General features: G+C 41.4%; 1 protein-coding gene across 1 annotated transcript in view; it reads left to right on the top strand.

Annotated features, from left to right (window-relative positions):
• cacna1aa (calcium channel, voltage-dependent, P/Q type, alpha 1A subunit, a) overlaps nucleotides 1–19,376 on the top strand; it is a 79,734-nt gene that overhangs the window by 48,497 nt on the left and 11,861 nt on the right. Inside the window, 17 exon segments of the mRNA XM_080487224.1 lie at nucleotides 4,336–4,435; nucleotides 5,186–5,346; nucleotides 5,488–5,628; nucleotides 5,718–5,919; nucleotides 5,999–6,053; nucleotides 6,056–6,162; nucleotides 6,365–6,418; nucleotides 6,420–6,476; nucleotides 7,729–7,812; nucleotides 11,187–11,303; nucleotides 11,463–11,528; nucleotides 11,739–11,836; nucleotides 12,115–12,265; nucleotides 12,519–12,646; nucleotides 14,103–14,199; nucleotides 18,540–18,645; nucleotides 19,039–19,146. Of these exon segments, the coding sequence (XP_080343350.1) occupies nucleotides 4,336–4,435; nucleotides 5,186–5,346; nucleotides 5,488–5,628; nucleotides 5,718–5,919; nucleotides 5,999–6,053; nucleotides 6,056–6,162; nucleotides 6,365–6,418; nucleotides 6,420–6,476; nucleotides 7,729–7,812; nucleotides 11,187–11,303; nucleotides 11,463–11,528; nucleotides 11,739–11,836; nucleotides 12,115–12,265; nucleotides 12,519–12,646; nucleotides 14,103–14,199; nucleotides 18,540–18,645; nucleotides 19,039–19,146 (1,832 nt within the window).

The raw sequence follows: 19,376 nt of genomic DNA, 5'->3' as shown, positions 1-19,376 counted from the left end.
TAGGCTGGTATAAACCCAATAATCACTTCAACATTATATTGTTGATCACTACCGCTTTGGTACAGTGCTGACATCCTTAACAAATTTTTATATAATTCCTGAAGGGATTCTGTATTCAGCAGATATGTAGGTATTTGAATGGTAAAATAACAATTTCTTATATTTAGGATACTGAAGAAGCAGCACAGTTTTCATTAATCCAACTATATTTCAGTCGAACAAATTCAATTCCAATAACTACAAAAATAAAAAAAAATAAATAAATAATAAAAAATAAAAAAAATAAATAAAAAAAAAATATAAAATAAATATCTAGTTACTTAAAACCAATAATCACTCACATTTATTTGATCACTACCGCTTGGTACATCTACATCCTTAACAAATTTTAAATATCCTAAGATCTTATCACAATATGTAGTATTAATTAAAATAACAATTCTTATATTAATAAATGAATAAGCACACTCATTAATCACTATAAAAATCGACAAATATTCAATAAACTGGAGACAAACCTTTAACGAATTGATTATGATAGTTCATATCCATGAACATATAAAGTCACAAGCAATTTATATCATTAAAGAAATATTAAGTGACATAAATAGGTGAATTTTGAGTTCAATGCTTGAATTTAATTGTCCGCAGTACGATCACCCCCAACCTCATGTCCTCTCGCACTGTTAAACCTAATATTTCTTTCTGTTCTTGATTTACATGTACTTCTCCTTACCTTTGGTAAAGTGTTCAGCTGCTATAGCTTAAAAAAAATAAATACATAGAGTTCTCTTTTCTCCCACTTTTTGCTTTTTTTGCCATCCTGTCACCTTTTCCATCATTCACAGAAACAAACAAAATCTCCTTTACTCCCTTCCGCCTTATCTATCGGGCCTCAGTAAAGTCTATATCTTTCATACGATTGTATCTGGCAATAGATTTGGGAGAGGTAAGACCCCACAAACTATAATAGTTACACTCACTAGTCAATAATATTACAATCTATGAGCGATTTGATTGATAGTTATTGCTCATCTGAAAATCAGCTCTTTAATTTTAGTTTTTTTTTCATTCGTTTTTTTAGGTGCAGAAACTCCTAAAACCTGTGTTAATTAACACATTTAGTGTCTTTTGTAGAGGTCTTTGTCACTTCCGTTCTCACCTATTCATGGGACACACCAATCCAAGTGTTTCTCAATCACTTCTGTTGACAAGTTTGCTCCGTTTCCACGTGGACTGGTGAAGTGTAACGATCGCAGTCATCGCATCAACTTAAGATGTGCAAGAACAAATGCATGCCTGTGAAGGTCAGCCGATGACGCAAGCAGGTGCTCCAGGGTTCTAGTGATGGTGCTCCATGTATAGAAGTCGCTTTTACCCCAGCGTTTCCCTCCGGGTCATCTTTTCTTTGTGTCTCTTTCACCAAGACTCTTTCCCCTATTTCAGTCAAATCCGTCCATGTGTGTATAAATGTATAAATCTGTGTACGCCTGTCATTATCCTGACATCCCCTACGCTGTTTGTGTGATATAGTGCCAAATATAAATGTGACAGTGTTTGTGGTAATTCTCTGCATATGTACTTTCCTGGGAAATGTCAGGTGATAACGTTTTGGTGTGTGCATGCATAGAGAATAGAAAAATCGTAGTGAAAAGTAGTGAAAAGCTTCATTATGATGGTGAAGTTTTTGTTTATTTACTTCTGATTTAAGGGGTTAACGACGCTTACAGCTGATTTGGGGAATCCAGACCAATCACAACAGACTTGCACAAAGCCAGATTGAGCCTTAATTCAATTGGTGGAAATCACACAGCACTCCAGAAATGAGCAGCAGTCTCATTGGAGATGTTTATCGCTCCTTTAATCCAATTAGTCTGGTCTGAGGGCTACTGTGGCTTTGACCACATTTGCCGCTGTCCTGCATATTTCTGCAGTCAGACTCAGATTCATCCCCAGCCAAGCGTCCGGATGATGGATGGAGACTGGTGAGCTTAAAGCGATACTTTTACATCCTGTAATGCTTTTCTCACCAGGTGGTGTTTGTTCTCCAGACGTGGCCGATGTAAAATGAGTTAATACACGGGCGTATTGATCTTTCTTGCAGTCCTCATTACAAGGGATGCAAGCATTCAATTATTAATCAAGGGGTTTCAACTCGCAGTTCATGAGTGGGTTTTAAGAAAACTGATAGTTTACACAATTTGAGAGTCCCACTGAAACATACGGCCGAATTTCATGGGTAAATAATGGCAACCTCTTGGCCTGTTGACTCATCACCAGGCTGCTGATCTCTTTCTCACATCTGTTGTCTTAACTGTGAGTTTGCGTGTTTAACTGCATGCAGAAGTGTGATTTGCTTAGAGTAGTCTCTGGGTGGGAGGGTTGATCTAACAAAAAGCAGGCCTTGTGTTCTCTTTTTCTCTCTCTCTCTCTGTCTCTCATATGGATGTTTACCCTCAAAAATCCCTCCTTTCTCTGTGTCCCATTCTATTCCTTCTCCCACCCTTTGTCTTTTTGTCTCCTCTCTCCCTTTGTCTTGCCGTCTCTCACTCCCTTAACTCATCTCTCCGTTTGGACCACCAACAGCGGCGGCGGGTAAAGTTCTGCTCTCTTTTTCCTGCTCATTTTCTCCTTCTGCACTACCACGTTCTTCTGAACACACATCTCTTTCCTTTTCATCCATTCCTCATCACAGCTGAAATTTGTACTTGTCTGTTCTCCCCCCCCCCTTTTTTTTTTCATTGTTCACAATGGAACAGCTCTGACTCAGACAGGTGAAAATATGTCCCACCATCTGCACTCAGGAGCAGTAATATGGGGGACAAAAAAAAAAAAAAAAAAAACAGTTATGAAGAAACTAAGACACTAGCGCATACGCTCATACACGTGTGTGCAGACTTGCACACGAAGTTGCACACACGCACACAACCACCAGCAGTCCACCATCTGTTCGAACAGCTGTAAGACACAGGCAGCCATACACACAGCTGTTGTCTCTCCTCAGGACCACTTTCGATGACCTTTGAACTTAGTCTTTTAACCGTAATTTAATTTTTTATTTATTTTTTTTAAATCAAGACATTAGAAATTTATAAATGTCCTTGATGCCAAGAACTTTGTTTTTTTGTTTTTTTTATAATGAAGTTATATAATACAATATGTTTAGGGTTTTTATGTTATTTATTTATTTTTCAGCTTGAGTTAACATCCTTATGTTACAACTATGTTTTTTCAGACTCAATAAACAGATGTTGTGATTTATTACTAAGTGTATAGTCCTTTTGAGTTTGTTTTTATTTTCTTAATTTTGTAAGTTTTTTACTTTGATGAAGTTTTGGCTTTTTCTCTTGGAAGGTTACATTTTCAAAGTGCTTTAAAGAAAGTGGTTTAGCTCAGCATTTCATCAGGAAATGCTCGCTAAAACGTCTTTGTCTTGGCTCGAAGCCCCACAAGACAAGAGTCCATGCTGTTTGAACAATGCCGTGATACCAGCTAACAGTTGAACCTTAGAGTTGACCGATTTGTACTAGCTGAGTCATTTAAAGAGAGAGTTTGACCTTCCATTTACCACAGGTTTTTGCCTCTTTCACACAGAAACAGGATCAAACTGTGACTTATGGTGAACTTTGGGAATATTTTTGGCGGGTTATTTAGAGTGAAGAGCAACTGTTTTTCCTTTAGACAGCTGCTAGTAAAGAAATAAGGGGCTATTTTTGTCTCGTTGGGACCACCACTAAACTCTCTCTAATGCCTCTATAGAGAATAACGTTCTCCATCACTTGAGCTGCTGCTATAAGGAGAGATAATGTAGCATGGAAAGCAAGGTTTCAATGCAGCATGATTATATTTCACAAGCTGGGCATGTGCAAGCCAAGGCTAAAGCATTGAAATACTTTGCAAAGTATTGAACAAGTGTAGCTACGAGATAGCATTCAGACAGGAATGATATCAGTTGTCTCCCATAGCATGTACTGTAGTTGTAGGTTACCACCTAACTCTAGCATGTAGCTACAATGCTAACCTCACGTGTAGATATGAGGCGAAAGTGTAATATGATAGCAATGCTGCATGTGTTGCTATGTATATAACCCAGACGAAGTTACTCTTTTTGAGTTAACTCGGACACAAATGCCATCAAGAAATGGCTGCCCACTGCCATTTTGGAATAGAGACGAGTATGACTGCCACAAACCTCTGAATCCGCTGACTCGTGGTTTGTGTTTGTGTGTGTGTGCGCACGTTTGTGTGTGTGTGTGTGTGTGTGTGTGTGTGTGTGCACGCGCGCGCATTTGTCTGTGTGTGTGTGTGTGTGTACATGAACGTGTACACATGTAGGGGGAGCAGTAAAGGAAAGGACATCAGCACTATCAAGTCTCTGAGGGTACTGAGGGTGTTACGACCTCTGAAGACTATCAAACGACTTCCCAAGCTCAAGGTACGTTTCCACAGGAAATCCCTCACCTGAGCATGACGTAACTTAAGGCTTTATTGCGAGAATGGCTGGATTTCTTTTGGATTTCATGGCTAGACAATTGTCGAGAAGTATGCACAGTGTGAGTGCTTCTGCCAAAGATGACTTTAACTTGTATTCTTGTGCATTATTGTATATTTTCTTCTATTTTACAAAGGAATGTCAAGCTCATTTTGCTGCGAGGGCCACCTGTTATAGCAAAATATAAATGCTAAAATGTTAACTTTCAACGATCCATCAGATCGTTGGCTTCTGTAATTCATCAGTTTTATATAATTTCTTTTTACATTTTGCATGATTATCTATTAGATTGATTGAATTCTGTGAGTGACCAGTTTTTGCACACAGGCTGCATGTTCGATATCCTTGCATTAAAAAATATGGACATAAAGCTCTATTTTTCTTTTTGTTTTGTTTATGAGAAGTGTGTTTGCCAGGGTTGATGAAGATTAAGCTTTATGCGCATCAATTTCTATATATTTTGTGTTAAAAAAAACTAAAAAAAACTCAATGTGTCCACTGTGACAAGACAGTTGTGATAATATTACCATACAATAGAATATTTTACTCTTTAAGTTTGGCACCACAATTCAAAACATAAAAAAGAAATTAAATTACATTAACTCTGATGTGTTGTTTTTTTTTAACCAGCATCTTTTTCTCTGTTTTCGTTTTTTTGTTTTGTTTTGTTTTGGTGTTTTTTTGTGCCCTCAGGCTGTGTTTGACTGCGTGGTGAACTCCCTGAAGAATGTGCTCAACATCCTCATTGTCTACTTACTCTTCATGTTCATCTTTGCTGTGGTGGCTGTGCAGCTTTTCAAGGGACGCTTTTTCTACTGTACTGACGAATCCAAAGAATTTGAGCGCGATTGCAGGTAAAGGAATATCAATTGATTATGTCCTCTCTTTGTCAGGCCGAAAGAGATGGCCGGCTCCGTCTTCACACGGCTATCGCCTCGTGTGGTTTTGATATTTGTCCAAAGACGACGCGTCTCCTTGTGTATTGTGTATTTCAGAGGCGAATATTTAGTGTATGAGCGAGATAACGAAGTGAAGGCGCAGAAGCGGGAGTGGAAGAGGTACGATTTCCACTACGATGATGTGGCTTGGGCCCTTCTCACCCTCTTCACTGTGTCCACTGGAGAGGGGTGGCCGCAGTAAGTACAACGCAACATGTGTGCGGTCGTGTAGCGCCGAGGATTTTAGACAACCTGTAACGCCCATATTTCCATCTCTTCCCCGTCAGAGTGCTGAAACATTCAGTGGATGCGACCTATGAGAATCAGGGCCCGAGCCCGGGATACAGGATGGAAATGTCCATCTTTTACGTGGTGTACTTCGTGGTCTTCCCCTTCTTCTTTGTCAACATCTTCGTAGCTCTGATTATCATCACTTTCCAAGAACAAGGAGACAAGATGATGGAGGATTACAGTTTAGAAAAGAATGAGGTGAGGAAGGAGAAGAAGGGTGATAGAAATCCAACGGCCGGACGAGAGCTCATCCGCATTTCTGTCTTGTTTCTGACAGAGAGCCTGTATTGATTTTGCCATCAACGCCAGGCCTCTGACACGCCACATGCCTCAGACAAGCTGAGCTTTCAGTACAAAATGTGGGAGTTTGTGGTGTCGCCACCGTTTGAGTATACGATCATGGCGATGATCGCGCTCAATACAGTCGTGCTCATGATGAAGGTAAGAGCCCGCGAGCTTCCGGCACGACACACGTCTGTAACGTATGTGGTCAGAAGGACGGCAAAGCAGCCAACAAGATGTAGAAGTTAACATCTTTGTGTCCCTGACGTTTGTGTTCACATGAAATTACACTCATCTACATTCAAATCGTTCTCTCATATTTAACCAACGTGCGTGTTGCAATGTGTGTGTTTGCTTCTAGTATGATGGCGCTTCTGACACCTATGAAGCTGTCTTAGCCAACCTGAACATAGTGTTTTACCTCACTCTTCTCCATGGAGTGTGTACTCAAGATCATCGCCTTTGGAGCACTGGTGAGTGTGTACCTCAAAAGCACGTTTGCCTGAAATGTTTCTAAAAAAGAAAACGACTTGATATGCGTTGATTCTTCAATACTCATTATGTTTCACATATTGACGGTAAAAATGAATAAAAAAATGATATAAGAAGGTGATCAACAGTAATCTGTGCTGTTAACGGAGGAACAGAGGAGTGTGTGTGTGTGTGTGTGAATCATTGCTGGAGGAGGAACCGTGTGACAATAATTTTACAAATCTGAGTGAGTGACATGAAGGCGGTGGCGGAGAAGCAAAGCTTACGTGGAGGGTGGTGATTAAGCAGGATAGGATTGGAATCTTAGACTGCGCACTTGAACAACCCCGTGCATCCAAACTTGTGCACAACACAAATACAACCCCGGCCCTCGGAGATATCTGTGTGTCAAGGTGGTTTATTTTAATAGCCCCCCCCCCCCTCTGTCTCTCCACTTTTCTAATGCACAGTTTGGCTACAGGCAATAAGCAGGAAAGCTTAAACAGAAAAAAAATAAAAAATAGAAAAGCAGGCTTGCTTCTCAATTTTTTTTTCTTGTCCCTTCTGTCCCACGCTCTTCATCTTTGAGTCGCTTGGCTTTTAAATCATTTTGCAGAAACGTGTTTCATCAGTATATTAGTGCAGATGTATGGATGTTAGTGTTAAGACGGAAGAAAGGAAACAAAAAAAGTTTTCTTTTAAGTTGAAAAAATGGAGTGTTGTGGCTTTAGTTTGTGCTAAACATTAATATCCAGTATGAGGTGGTGGTGGTGGTGGTGGTGGGGGGGGGGGGGGGGGGGGGGGGGGGGGGGGGGGGTGTCCATTTGTCTGGTCTGATTTCTTCTTGTTCCCGTTGGACACTGATGGCTTTTTGCATTTTCTTGTTCTCCTTCCCTCTTTTCTTTCTCTTTCTCATTTTCTGACTCCTTGTGTGCGTCTTTCATTTCGATATTACCAAAATCTCATTTAATATCCTTTCACTTGTTTCACTGTGACCTGTCTACGCCACATCTCCCCGCGCCGCTTCATTTCCCTGTCAATATCCATCCCTTCCTTCACCTCCTGCCCTCCTCTTTGTCTGCTTCCCTGCCACATCCATGCTCTCCTGCCTTTCAATCTGTCATATTTCCAACATGTCACCCCATAATATCCTTCTTTCCTTTTTCTACTTTATCTTCCTTTGTCCTTGTTGCCCCGTCTTGCCTCCCTCTTCTTTTCCTTCTGCTTCCTTCTCTTTCTTATCCCCGATCACAGAATTATTTCAAAGATGCCTGGAATATTTTTGACTGTGTCACAGTTCTGGGCAGCATCACCGACATCCTGGTTACCGAGCTTGGGGTAAGTAGTAAGATTTGAAACATACGTGTACGTTTGAGTGGTCTGCACAGGCGACTCAAAAAAACAGTAACTGATGTCAAGTTAGCGATGTTTGTGGAGTTCAGCCGCTCCGACTGAAATGTCTCAGCAATATGTGTGTGTGTGGATTTTTCACATCTGCCACACTGAGTAAAAGAATGTAGCGGACAAGACGGGAAGTAAGGAGGGAGCATGAGTTAGAGGCCCCGGTTGAGTCGAGCTTTGCTCAGTCATGCATGAGCGTCTCTTGAAAGTCTTATATAATTGCCCCAGTTGGTGGAACGGGGATCCAGCTAGCCAGCGCTGAACTGCAAACAGCGAGGCAGAAAGCACACTGACGCTCCGCAGTGAGGCAGCTTCTCCAAGCAGCAGCTCAGCCAATAGTATTCCTAGATTGGAGCGCAGGCGAAGGTTTGAAATTGTACATAAAATAACCGACTTAGGAAACAAGTATAGTAGAAGTGCTGCTTTTTTAAATTTTTCATATTTATCAAAATGATCTGCTTTGGGTGTCATTCATAATCAATCAAAGCAAAATGAATTCAGTTTTTGATCTATTATATTGATCTATTTTATATTTTCCCCCAACATTTAGATTAGTTTATTATGGACTGAATACTTCAGGATAACACCGCAGAAAGGAAATATGTCACATGTGTGCAGATGTCTTTGTGCTGCAAGGAGTATCATTATGAAACACTGAAATGATTCTGAGCTCGTAGAGAACAATGTGTTTAGAATTTGCATTGCTGTTGCATACAAAGTCAAAGCAAAGACGAGTGAGCGTAATCCGATAGCCGTTTTTCCGGCCCGATACAAACTTAAGACAAAGATGTTTACCTTCATCCCGGGACTCTAAACATCCTTATAAATCATGGGGGGAACTGACAGCCATGCATCTCCCGTACTTTACAGGGAGGTTTTAGGCAAACATCATGTGGAAAGAAAGTACAGTTAAATGTTTCCCTCACTTGCTGTCTGAACATACTTTGATAATCACCTGATTTGCTGGAGGATTTCACTGATGCTGAGCCAAAGCTAGTTTGGCTGGAGAGGGAATAGATTGTCAAGAGCTTCAATTCAAAGCGATCCAAACAGTGTTGATCAAAAATGACTAAAATTAAAGAACCCATATGACACTCCACTTCTGTCGTATGATTCAAGCCCCTTCAAGACTTAAATTGATTTTACTCATCAGTCAAATCTCTAGAAATATGTACAGGTCTTTGCTTTGTTGCTGTTGTGTGTATTAATACAGAATCTAGTTCTCCTGACTCTTTATATGCTTTGTTGTTTTATGGATGTGTAAACTCTGCTGACACACACTTGCTGTTGTATTAATGTGTCTGTAATGACCATTGATTTCTTTTCTTGTTTTTTATCTTTTTACATGCTTTCTTTAAATCGCCCACAAACTTTACGACGACCTACTGTAATCTACTTCGCCCCTTCCCTCTCTCCCTCCCCCCTCCTCCTCCTCCTCCTCCTCCTCCTCCTCCTCCTCCTCCTCCTCCTCCTCTTCCTCCTCTCCCCGCTCCTTCAACACCTACTACTTGCTGTGATACCGGTCCAATCAAAATGCACTATGAATCCTCTGTGTCCACCATTGACAACTGGCTTGGTCAATCTGTCTGGTTGTTCTTCAAATCAACCAAAAATCCAAAAATTTGCTGCTATAAACCATATGTCTGCAACATCCACATGTAGATGGTTTGTAATTTTTTGGAGATCTTTTTTTACTGCATCTATTTTAACTGCATCCCAGCGAATGTTACAGTTATGAAATGTGCATGATTTGTTTGACCCCCCCCCCACACACACACTCACAGGCGCACACACACACACACACACACACACACACACACACACACACACACACACACACACACACACACACACACACACAAACCTCTCGGTGAGCTATACATTTTTAGCTGTTGCCTCTCTGCCAGTCACTTGATGTATATACGTGTACGCACACAGCACATGTATACGTAATATGTACTGCATTTATATGCATATATCCTTTACTTGAAATGAGTATTCCATTTTCAAAGGATTAAACTGGAATTGATTGCTACGTCAATCCATTGTACACTCATAGTACATCCACAGAGTACACACACACACACACACACACACACACACACACACACACACACACACACACACACACACACACACACACACACACACACACGTACTCACACACACTCGCAGACACGACAGTGACTGGGAGAATGACAGAGTGAAGCTTTGCCCAAGGCAGAGAGAACAAGCGATGCATGCAGCCCCTTGCATGTCTTTGACATGAGCCTTTTTCTTTTCACAAGACTCTCTCGCAGACAGAGCGGCTCTGTAATACGTGCCACATTGTAAATAACCTGCATGTGCTGCTGCCAGCCCCCTTTTGAGCACTTCCTGTCTCAAACTGCAGTCTTTCGTGTCCTACTTTGGTAATTAATTAAATACATTAGATATTGATTTTGGATCAGATTTTGTGGATTTGTTCTTTTTTCTTCTCTGAATAAAACTGAAAAAAAAAGAGATCTATCCAAAATAATCACTTTTGATAATAGAGTGGTTTCTCAGCTCTGTAGAAAACAGCTTGTAAACCACATAATCAGACTCAGGCTCAACCTATGGGATCCTAAATAAGTTTAGTAGACATATAATGATTTGTTGTCGTTCTTTGAATTAATGTCTATACTTATTTGACTGTGACATCACAACAGTATGTCACATGACGTTTGTGGTCACCCCTTTATGTGGTGCATGTGTTGCCATTAGATTTTTCCGGCTTTGCTTTTGACTCGGTTCACATCCGCATGCTGTGGGCTTGCTTTTTTCCAAAATATGCATACTTTGCCTTGAGAGAATTAGTGCATTTGGTTGTCTTTCCAAGGAAGCGTCCTGATGTCCCTGCACTCTTACTACTCACCAATCCTACCACGACTACTAATATGATTCCCAATTGGATGAAACTAGCTAGATTTGGATGATTACCTTTCCCCTTGTGTTGTATTGTTTGGGTTTGTCTTTATTACTGGGTATGAAAAGCTTGTCGGAGCCTTGCTGATTTGAGTTCGGTTTGCTTTGACTTGTTTGGCTCCTCATTGTTTCATTTGTACTGAGTTTGAATTTCCATTACTTTTGGGTTTGACTGTTTTTTCCTCTCATTTCTTTATATTTTTGTTATCTGAGAGATGTACTTTTGCCCGAGCAGCACCACTAACTACTTCTTCCTTTTATTCCTCTGCTTTGCTCTCCCCTTCCTCCCCTTCTCTTCTCTCTCCCACCTTCAACCGCCTGGTCGCACCTTTCTCTCTCTTGGCTGCATTTTGGCTGTACTCTAGAATAATTTCATCAACCTGAGCTTCCTAAGGCTGTTCAGAGCAGCTCGTCTCATCAAGCTGCTCAGGCAGGGAGAAACCATCCGCATCTTGCTCTGGACCTTCGTTCAATCCTTTAAGGTTCACATCAAACTATACAGCATAACACAAATCATATATGATTGTATATGTAGAGAGAGAGAGCGTGAGAAGCTTTGTTTATTTTTGTTTTTTTTATATCGTGCAGTCCTTAAACTCTGTGCCAGCTTAATACAAAGTGATTATTGTGTCTCCCCTCAGGCTCTGCCTTATGTCTGCCTCCTCATTGCCATGCTGTTTTTCATCTATGCCATCATTGGGATGCAGGTGGGTGAGAGCCTGAAAACGCTACGCTGCTTTTGGGATTCATTGAATATTTTTATAGTATAGTTATGATGAGGAAGATGCGACAAAGAATAAAAATGAGGCTGATCGTCGTCATAAGAATTTGGTGTGTGATGTGGGGGTGGGGGTGGGGGTGGGGGGGGTGATGAGATCATAGAAATAGTGACATAACGCATTCTCTTCACTTCACAGCTGTTTGGGAATATTAGGATCGAGGAAGATGGAGAGAGCGCCATCAACCAGCACAACAACTTCAGGACCTTCGTACAAGCTCTGATGCTTCTCTTTAGGTGTGTGTCTGTGTATTTTAATCAGTATATGTACATTAAAATTCAGCTCACCTCACAAAGCTTGAAACCACATTAGACCCTGCAAAAGAATAAGCCGTGGCACTCATGTGGACTGCGGGTCATTCCACATGGTAATATCGTAGGATTTCATAGTGCGGTTTGGATTTTTTCTTGGAGAAATTCATTATAGGATTCCCTGTTCCCGTGCATCACTTTTATTTATTTTTTTCAAACTTACATCAAAACCTTCACCTTCATCATCTTCCCAATGTCTACAGGAGTGCTACAGGAGAGGCGTGGCATGAGATCATGCTGTCGTGTCTGGGGGGTAAGGAGTGCGACCCCCTGTCAGGGAACACAGAGCCGGAGTGTGGCAGCCAGGTTGCCTACCTCTACTTTGTCTCCTTCATCTTCTTCTGTTCGTTCTTGGTGAGCACATGATTCAGACTCAAACGCCCTCAGTCACACGAGATCCATGTTCAGCTGATCTATAGTCATCCAAAGAAAACATAAATATATAGAGACAGGTACACTGGCATCTTTGGAGGGGATGTTTTGTTTTGTGGTTTTACTTTAAAGAAATGATCAGTGTTGCCCTATATGAAGGTAATCTGATCAGATTTCAGACGCTGTTTTTCTCTTTAGTTGATTAGCATTTGTGTGTTTGTGTGTGTGCGAGTAGATGCTGAATCTATTCGTAGCTGTTATCATGGACAACTTTGAGTACCTGACAAGAGACTCATCCATACTGGGACCTCACCATCTGGATGAGTATGTCAGGATTTGGGCCGAATATGATCCTGCTGCCTGGTGAGTGATGAGATGCATGCACTCAGGTGCAAATACTCATACATCAGGAGATTTCACATAAACACATAGGAGTATTTGCAGACATCACAGCGTATTTATTTTGTCCATTCAGTCCACATGTGACTACAAACAAGAAATATTCATCAGTCTCTATTTTAATGTGTTTAATAAGTTTCCCCACACAGTGCAAGACTCAAGCGACGAAAGCAGTCCCTTCTTTTTCTTCTTTTCTTTTCTTTTATTGGTGAAATATCACCATGATATTGTGGGTCATGTTATAAAGGGTAAAAAAATAAAGAAACCACAAACTTTAGTTACTTGAAAGTACTTTTCTATCGAAGCAGCTGCAAGAGGGCTGTGACGGATCTGAGCATAACCTCATCAGGAATCTGGTTATCTCTCTCTCACGCCGTACAGCCCCATCCCTGATCCTTCCTCTCCCCCTTTTCGTGAACCCTCGTGAGATGCCCTTCACCCTTTCCCAACCCCCTCTCCTTTTATTTCTGGAATCGGCATACTGCAAAAAAAACTTAATGTGGAAAAGTCTACACGCCCAAGAAGTACTTCCCTGTAGCCCGAAGGTCTGCTGTAGACATGCTAAGTTTCATGGTATCTGTATTCCAGTGCCTGTGTGTTGCCCTCATGCTGTCCTGTAGGCTGCACATAAAGTGAAATCGAAAGACGGAATTAAAGACAAAATGCCAGAGCTTGCAAAAATATAATGCCGATAATAAGGGACAGAGCCAGAACTGATGTTACTAATAGTACTAATTCTTGGTATGTCTAGTCATTTACCTGATAAATCCAAAAGAAAGATTGCATCTGAATAATTATTTTCATTCATTGGTGCAACATTCCATAATTGTGAAAACAATGCTTTTTTTTTTCTTGAAACAAACCTGCAATTTCTCAACTACTAATTTACTGACTGCTGCACAATTAACAGACGGCAGGAAATGAAGACGCATGGCTGACATTGAACATGTATTTAAGAAGGAGGAGCATTTTACACACCACAAGTAATTATTAAGCAAATAGCCATTTAACCGAGCACGTGCTTCCCAAGTCTGTTGGCAGATCTTGAATTATATTGTGCACACATCCTAGTTAGGAACTGGTTTGAGAAGCTTAAGGGAAGTGGTGTCAGTCTGAGAAGGAGACTTAAAAGAAGAACCAATCGAAGAGAATAATGCAGCCAAATAAATCAGACCAATGTTATAAAATACCCAAAAATGATGTGTTTATTTTCTGTGTGTGTGTGTGTGAGTTTGCACAGATGCATTCAAGTGTGTCAAGAATCAGTTTTTACACATTTTAAAGTTTTTTCAGATACTGTGTTCTTGTCAATCTTGTGCTCTTCCTCCCAATGTTCTCTTTTTTCTGGATGTACGTGTGTGTCTTTCTTTCCTGTGAGTATGTGTGTGTGTTTGTTAACTCCCCTGTATTCTTCTTGCAGCGGGCGCATACATTATAAGGACATGTACAGTTTATTACGAGTTATCGACCCGCCTCTCGGCTTAGGCAAGAAATGCCCCCATAGGGTGGCCTGCAAGGTTTGACTTCCATTCAAACAAAACCTCTCAACCACACTTGCTAGCCACAGCATCCAGGAATGGAATGAATGCCGCTTTGTACTCTCTGTTTTATTTTTTTATAATTCTATTTTATTTTTTTTATTATCATTATTATTTCTTTTATCATTTCAACTTTAGAAATTATTTTCCACCATTTTTTGGACTTGCATTCTGAACTGCTGAGAGAATGTGCGGGACAATGCAGACACCCAGAGAAGCATGTGAAATGCACTAAATGACATGCAGGAGGGAAAAAATAAAAAATAAAAAATGAAGCTACATTTAAACTTTTTTACCACATTGTAGTTTTTCTTTCTTTTATTTTTTTTTTGTAAATTATATTTTACTTTTGCTTGCTGTGGAGCCATGGCTATATTGTAGTAACCTACGGTTGCCCACTGTAGTGTCGCATTGTTCTTGGTCTTTTGGGGGTTGGGGGAAAGACAGAAACTGCATTGACACCCCTTCCTCTTCTCCCCCCCGTCTGTCTTCAGAGCTTGGTGCCTGCTGTCAAGCTCTGCCCCACACTACTGTGCAAACGTACACGAACATATCGTAAATACCTTTGTTGCACCGAATATCTTATCTTACCGAAGAATATTTACGGCCCATATTACATCCCTCAGTCTCTCCCCTGTCATGTACTCCGTCTTTTCTTTGACAAACTGTAAGAGAGTGCTGTAGCTCAAAGAAACGCCCCACAGTTTCTCCAAATCAACCCCAAACCTCCGTCCTTCTGTTTTGTTATTTTACTTTTTGTCATTTCTCTCTTCCTCCTCGTTTCTCTTTCCGTAATCTAATCAATGGTCTGCTCCATCTCCTTTTTGCGAGTGTATTTTCTCCGACGCCCTCCCTCCCGTTGCTCCCGTCTCTCAATATCTTCATCTCTCTCTGTTTTTTGTGCTTTTTTTGTTTTTGTGGTAACGGTGTGCCGGCTCTGGCTGATGCACTGACGCAGTGGCAGGATCAGTTGCAGGGAAATGTATGACATGCTGAGGCACATGTGTCCTCCACTAGGCCTTGGGAAGAGGTGTCCAGCACGGGTGGCCTACAAGGTCAGAAAGAGCCCCATCTTCACCCGAGTCCTCTATGGGTGTTGTGGGGTTTCGACGGGTGGTGGGTGGGAATGGGGAGGTTTTCTCTAGGAGCGAGGGACCAGGGACTGAAGCGCTCCACGTGGTGTAAACTTTAGTGTCGTTGTTTCTTTGGTTCTTCTGTTTTTTTCTTTCTTTCTGTTTTTGGGAAGTCGGGATGGGCTGGTCAGTGTTGTGGCATTGTGTGGTGGTGTGGGACTGGTGGGTGGAGGAAGCAAGACAAATTAGGCTGAAGGGTTTCAGATGTGGGGGTGTGTGTATCCACAGGAGGGAACGAAGAAGAGGGACCTTCTCAGCTCGTTTGCACCATGTACAATGACCACAGGCTCACTTACACCAACACGAAAAGGACACACGCGATAGAACAATTGCTGTCATAGTTTCTTTTAGCAGAAATTATTGGCAGCGAGATTTTAACATTGATGCAAATATATGTATGAAAGACCTATAGATGTTTATGATTTAGAATTCAAGATATGTAGACATTGTTAAACATACACACTCCTACACTGAAGCATGCGTGTGCAGCAGGGCTTGGAAGGTTCACTAGACTTAAGTCCTCTGACTCGTTCCATCCTGTGGATGAGGCTGATACATACACACACGCGCACACAAACGCACACACACACACACACACAAACACAGAATTAGGTCATATCAACCTACACATAGATATTCTCTGTTATTTCTCATGGTAGAGAGAGCAGAAGGGCTTGTGTCAGTGATGTGTTTTCCTCTGAGAGCCTTTCGGTTGCCATACAGAAGCAGTTCTTCTTTTTTTTTTTTTTCTTTTTCTTTTTTTTTCTGTCACCCTTCATGTAGCAGCTCAAAGCCCCCAAGCAGCCTTTTCTATCTGCAAGTCCAATCTTCTCGTTGTCCTTTGGTTCTGTCGTCAATGCAGTTCTATTCTGTTTCCAGCCCCCCCTCATTTCTGCATATTGCCCCCCTTCCTGGCACATATATGCTCCCTCACCTGCCTGCATGTGACGATAACACCCCCTCCACCTCCCTCCTATACACACCCTTGTCTGTCAAAAACAACACAAATATAAGACACAATTTGTTATGAAAATACAAATAAACGGAATTATAGACTGATTTCTTCATGTTACCACCCGTGCTTTAGGGTGTTCAGGAGATCACTCCATTGCTTCATCATCATCATCTCCCTCTTTCTTCAATAAACCTGTGTCAAATAGCTCATATGCTTTACACTATTCTCCATAGCATATGGATGAGGTTTGAAAATACAGGCACTTTACAATCAATCTCCATAGCTACACTACTTTGTTTTTATGTGTGGATGTATTTGTCAATGTCTGACTTTGCCCTCCACCCGATTATAAAACAAACAAAAAAAAAAGCTTCCTTAGTGGTCTGGAATGTACTATTTGACACGGGTCTTTTCACCTCCTTAGCTATTTTTCAGTTATTATTTCCTTTATTTTGACCCCTGCCTACCTCCACCCATACATCAGGTGCTCTTTTTCTATCCTCATCCTTTTAGTTTTATCTTCAAACCATTTTACAATTCTAAGCGTCCTTCCTGTAATAAAAAAAACAAACTCCTCTGTTCACCAGCTGAGGTATCTTAAGCTTCCCCTATGAACATTTTTACCGGAACGATTTTCCATAAAGTCACCATTCTTATCTTTTTTTTTCAATACTTGTGCCAATTTCGCAAACACTTTCCAATGAGACACGTCCACGTCGTACCTTTGACCCTACAACCAGTCCACCGAACAATGACCCATCTACTTCCACTGCTTTTAACCTTAAATGTACTGAGGAGAGACCGCAGAGCCTTCAGGCGGGATAGCTTTCGTACAGACACAGTCAACTAAGTATGCTGATATATATATTTATTTTTTTCAGCTTTGTTTTGTCTTCAGCTTTTCTATTTCAGTCACTTTTTTTCTCTTTACATGCTCCAGCCCATAGCCTATTGATTTTTCTTTCTCTATCATCTCTTCCTCTTAAGGTTTCCCCTTCAATTCTTATCATATCTGTTTTCTATATCTGAAACATTTATTTTCACTTCTTTTTTTTTTGGGGGGGGGGGGGGGGGGGTCTGCATTATTCCTCTATTACATTCACCTGAAATGTCATGATGCATCTTCGCACCAAAACTGGGCTTTATATTTCCCTTCTTTCTTTTTCACAAAACACTGCTCTCTCTCACCTATTAACCCTCCAAGTCTGTGCTCATTTTTCACACATTAGACATCAGAAAATTTGCCGTAGAGCTTCTTGCTCCACCATTTCAGCGCAGCACCGTCATCTAAAATGTTTCTTATGGCCTCTAATGACAATCAACTCACAAATTCACTTTAATGTCGCCAACAGAGGATGCTTTCTGTGTACAGCTGCACAGCTGATCGTCCTGTGAGGCATTTTGTGTGTGCAATGCATGCTGCATGAGGCTGGGATGTGCAAGAATGGTTTGCGGGATTATGGGTAAAAAAAAAAAAAAAAAGAGAGGCATTTTATCGGAATGCAGAGAGAGGCATGACACGATGCATGTTTGGATCGTCGGCGGGTTGTTCTCTTTTGTCACCAAACACACACGAACGTCACTCAGTGAGTTAGTGTGTGTCTTTGTGTTGTCTGTTTCTATTACTGTCCAACAAGACCTGCAAACCAATAAACGAAAAACAAAGTGTTCTCCTTCCTCGGAGTAGACCCTGGATTTGTTTTTGGATTATTGGTTTACTGTCTGGTCTGTTTCTTTTACCGTGAACCTCCAAACCTGTAGGAGGAGCTCTGGATCATAGTAGCTGCTGTTCAGCCTGTCCTTCTCTTTGTTTCGAAATTGAATGCATGTGTAACCAACACGTGGAATCTCTTAGATATCAAAAAAACAAAGAAGAAAAAAAAAAAAAAACATCGCTGTCATAAAACAATTAATAATATGAGCCATAGGCCAATTTCATTGCTTATAAATTAATGTGTTTTGTTACCCGTCACTTTGCTTTAACTGCATCACCGAAATTCAAATTGGCCTCATCATGTGACACTCGGTGTGAGCCGTCAGAGTCATGCAGGCACAGTCAGCGCCTGCTGCAGATGCTATGCACAGCTCCTTCAACTTCCCAACCCTCCCCTCTCCCTTCTCCCCTCCCCGCCAACCGCTCAGGGCTCCTCCCCCTTGTCACCTGGAGGTTCCACATGCACCCACTAACCTCCCAATTATCTCACCGCTCAACCTGATTGGCTTCCTCACAGAGACTCCTGCGGATGGATCTGCCTGTGGCCGATGACAACACGGTCCACTTCAACTCCACTCTCATGGCTTTGATTCGTACGGCGCTGGACATCAAAATCGCCAAGGGTGTGTAATGTTTAAAATTGCACTTTTTCCTTTGGTCAGATTCTTTTTTTCTTTTTGGTCTCATTGTTTCTGCTTATGTACAGAATCCAAACACTTTGAGTCCGTAGGGGAAAGTCCTGTGGAGTCAGGGTGCTGCAGTGATTGGATCTTTATAATATGTATTGTCAATAAAAACACTTTTTTCTCTTTGTTTTCATGTTTGTATGTCCTATCTCACATTTTTTTTTCTATCAATCTTGGTGGGTATGAATGTGTGTGCGTGTGTCTGTGTGGGTGTGTCTAAACATTTCAACGTGCATTTTTGTGTATCCACAATATTTTGGCATGGATGTCCCTGTATTTGTGTACGGTTCTGCCTGCATGTGTGTGGGTGTGTGTTATGAATATGGATAGGTGGTATCGACAAGCACCAGATGGATGCCGAATTGAGGAAAGAAATGATGGCAATCTGGCCCAACCTCTCCCAGAAGACTCTGGATTTGCTGGTTACGCCTCATAAGTGTAAGTTGCAGAGTGTGGGTACAGGCACAGCAATGTGGCATGGCCCGACCGCGTTTGTGCCACCCAGAGCTCCCACGTTGTTTCTCTTCACGCCACCAGAGGTTCGCTTCACTCAGCCAGTCCTTGTCACTGCTGCACCCTCTGAATCACGTGGCACCCCACCTCATACACTCTCATACTACACACAGGTCTTTCTGTTCATGATTACTTGAGCGTGATGAATAAATAGA

Source organism: Lipophrys pholis (assembly GCF_963383615.2).
Source record: "Lipophrys pholis genome assembly, chromosome: 19".
NCBI lineage: Eukaryota > Metazoa > Chordata > Actinopteri > Blenniiformes > Blenniidae > Lipophrys > Lipophrys pholis.
The sequence above is the reverse complement of the archived record's forward strand: the minus strand, read 5'-3'. Positions and strand labels throughout refer to the sequence as shown.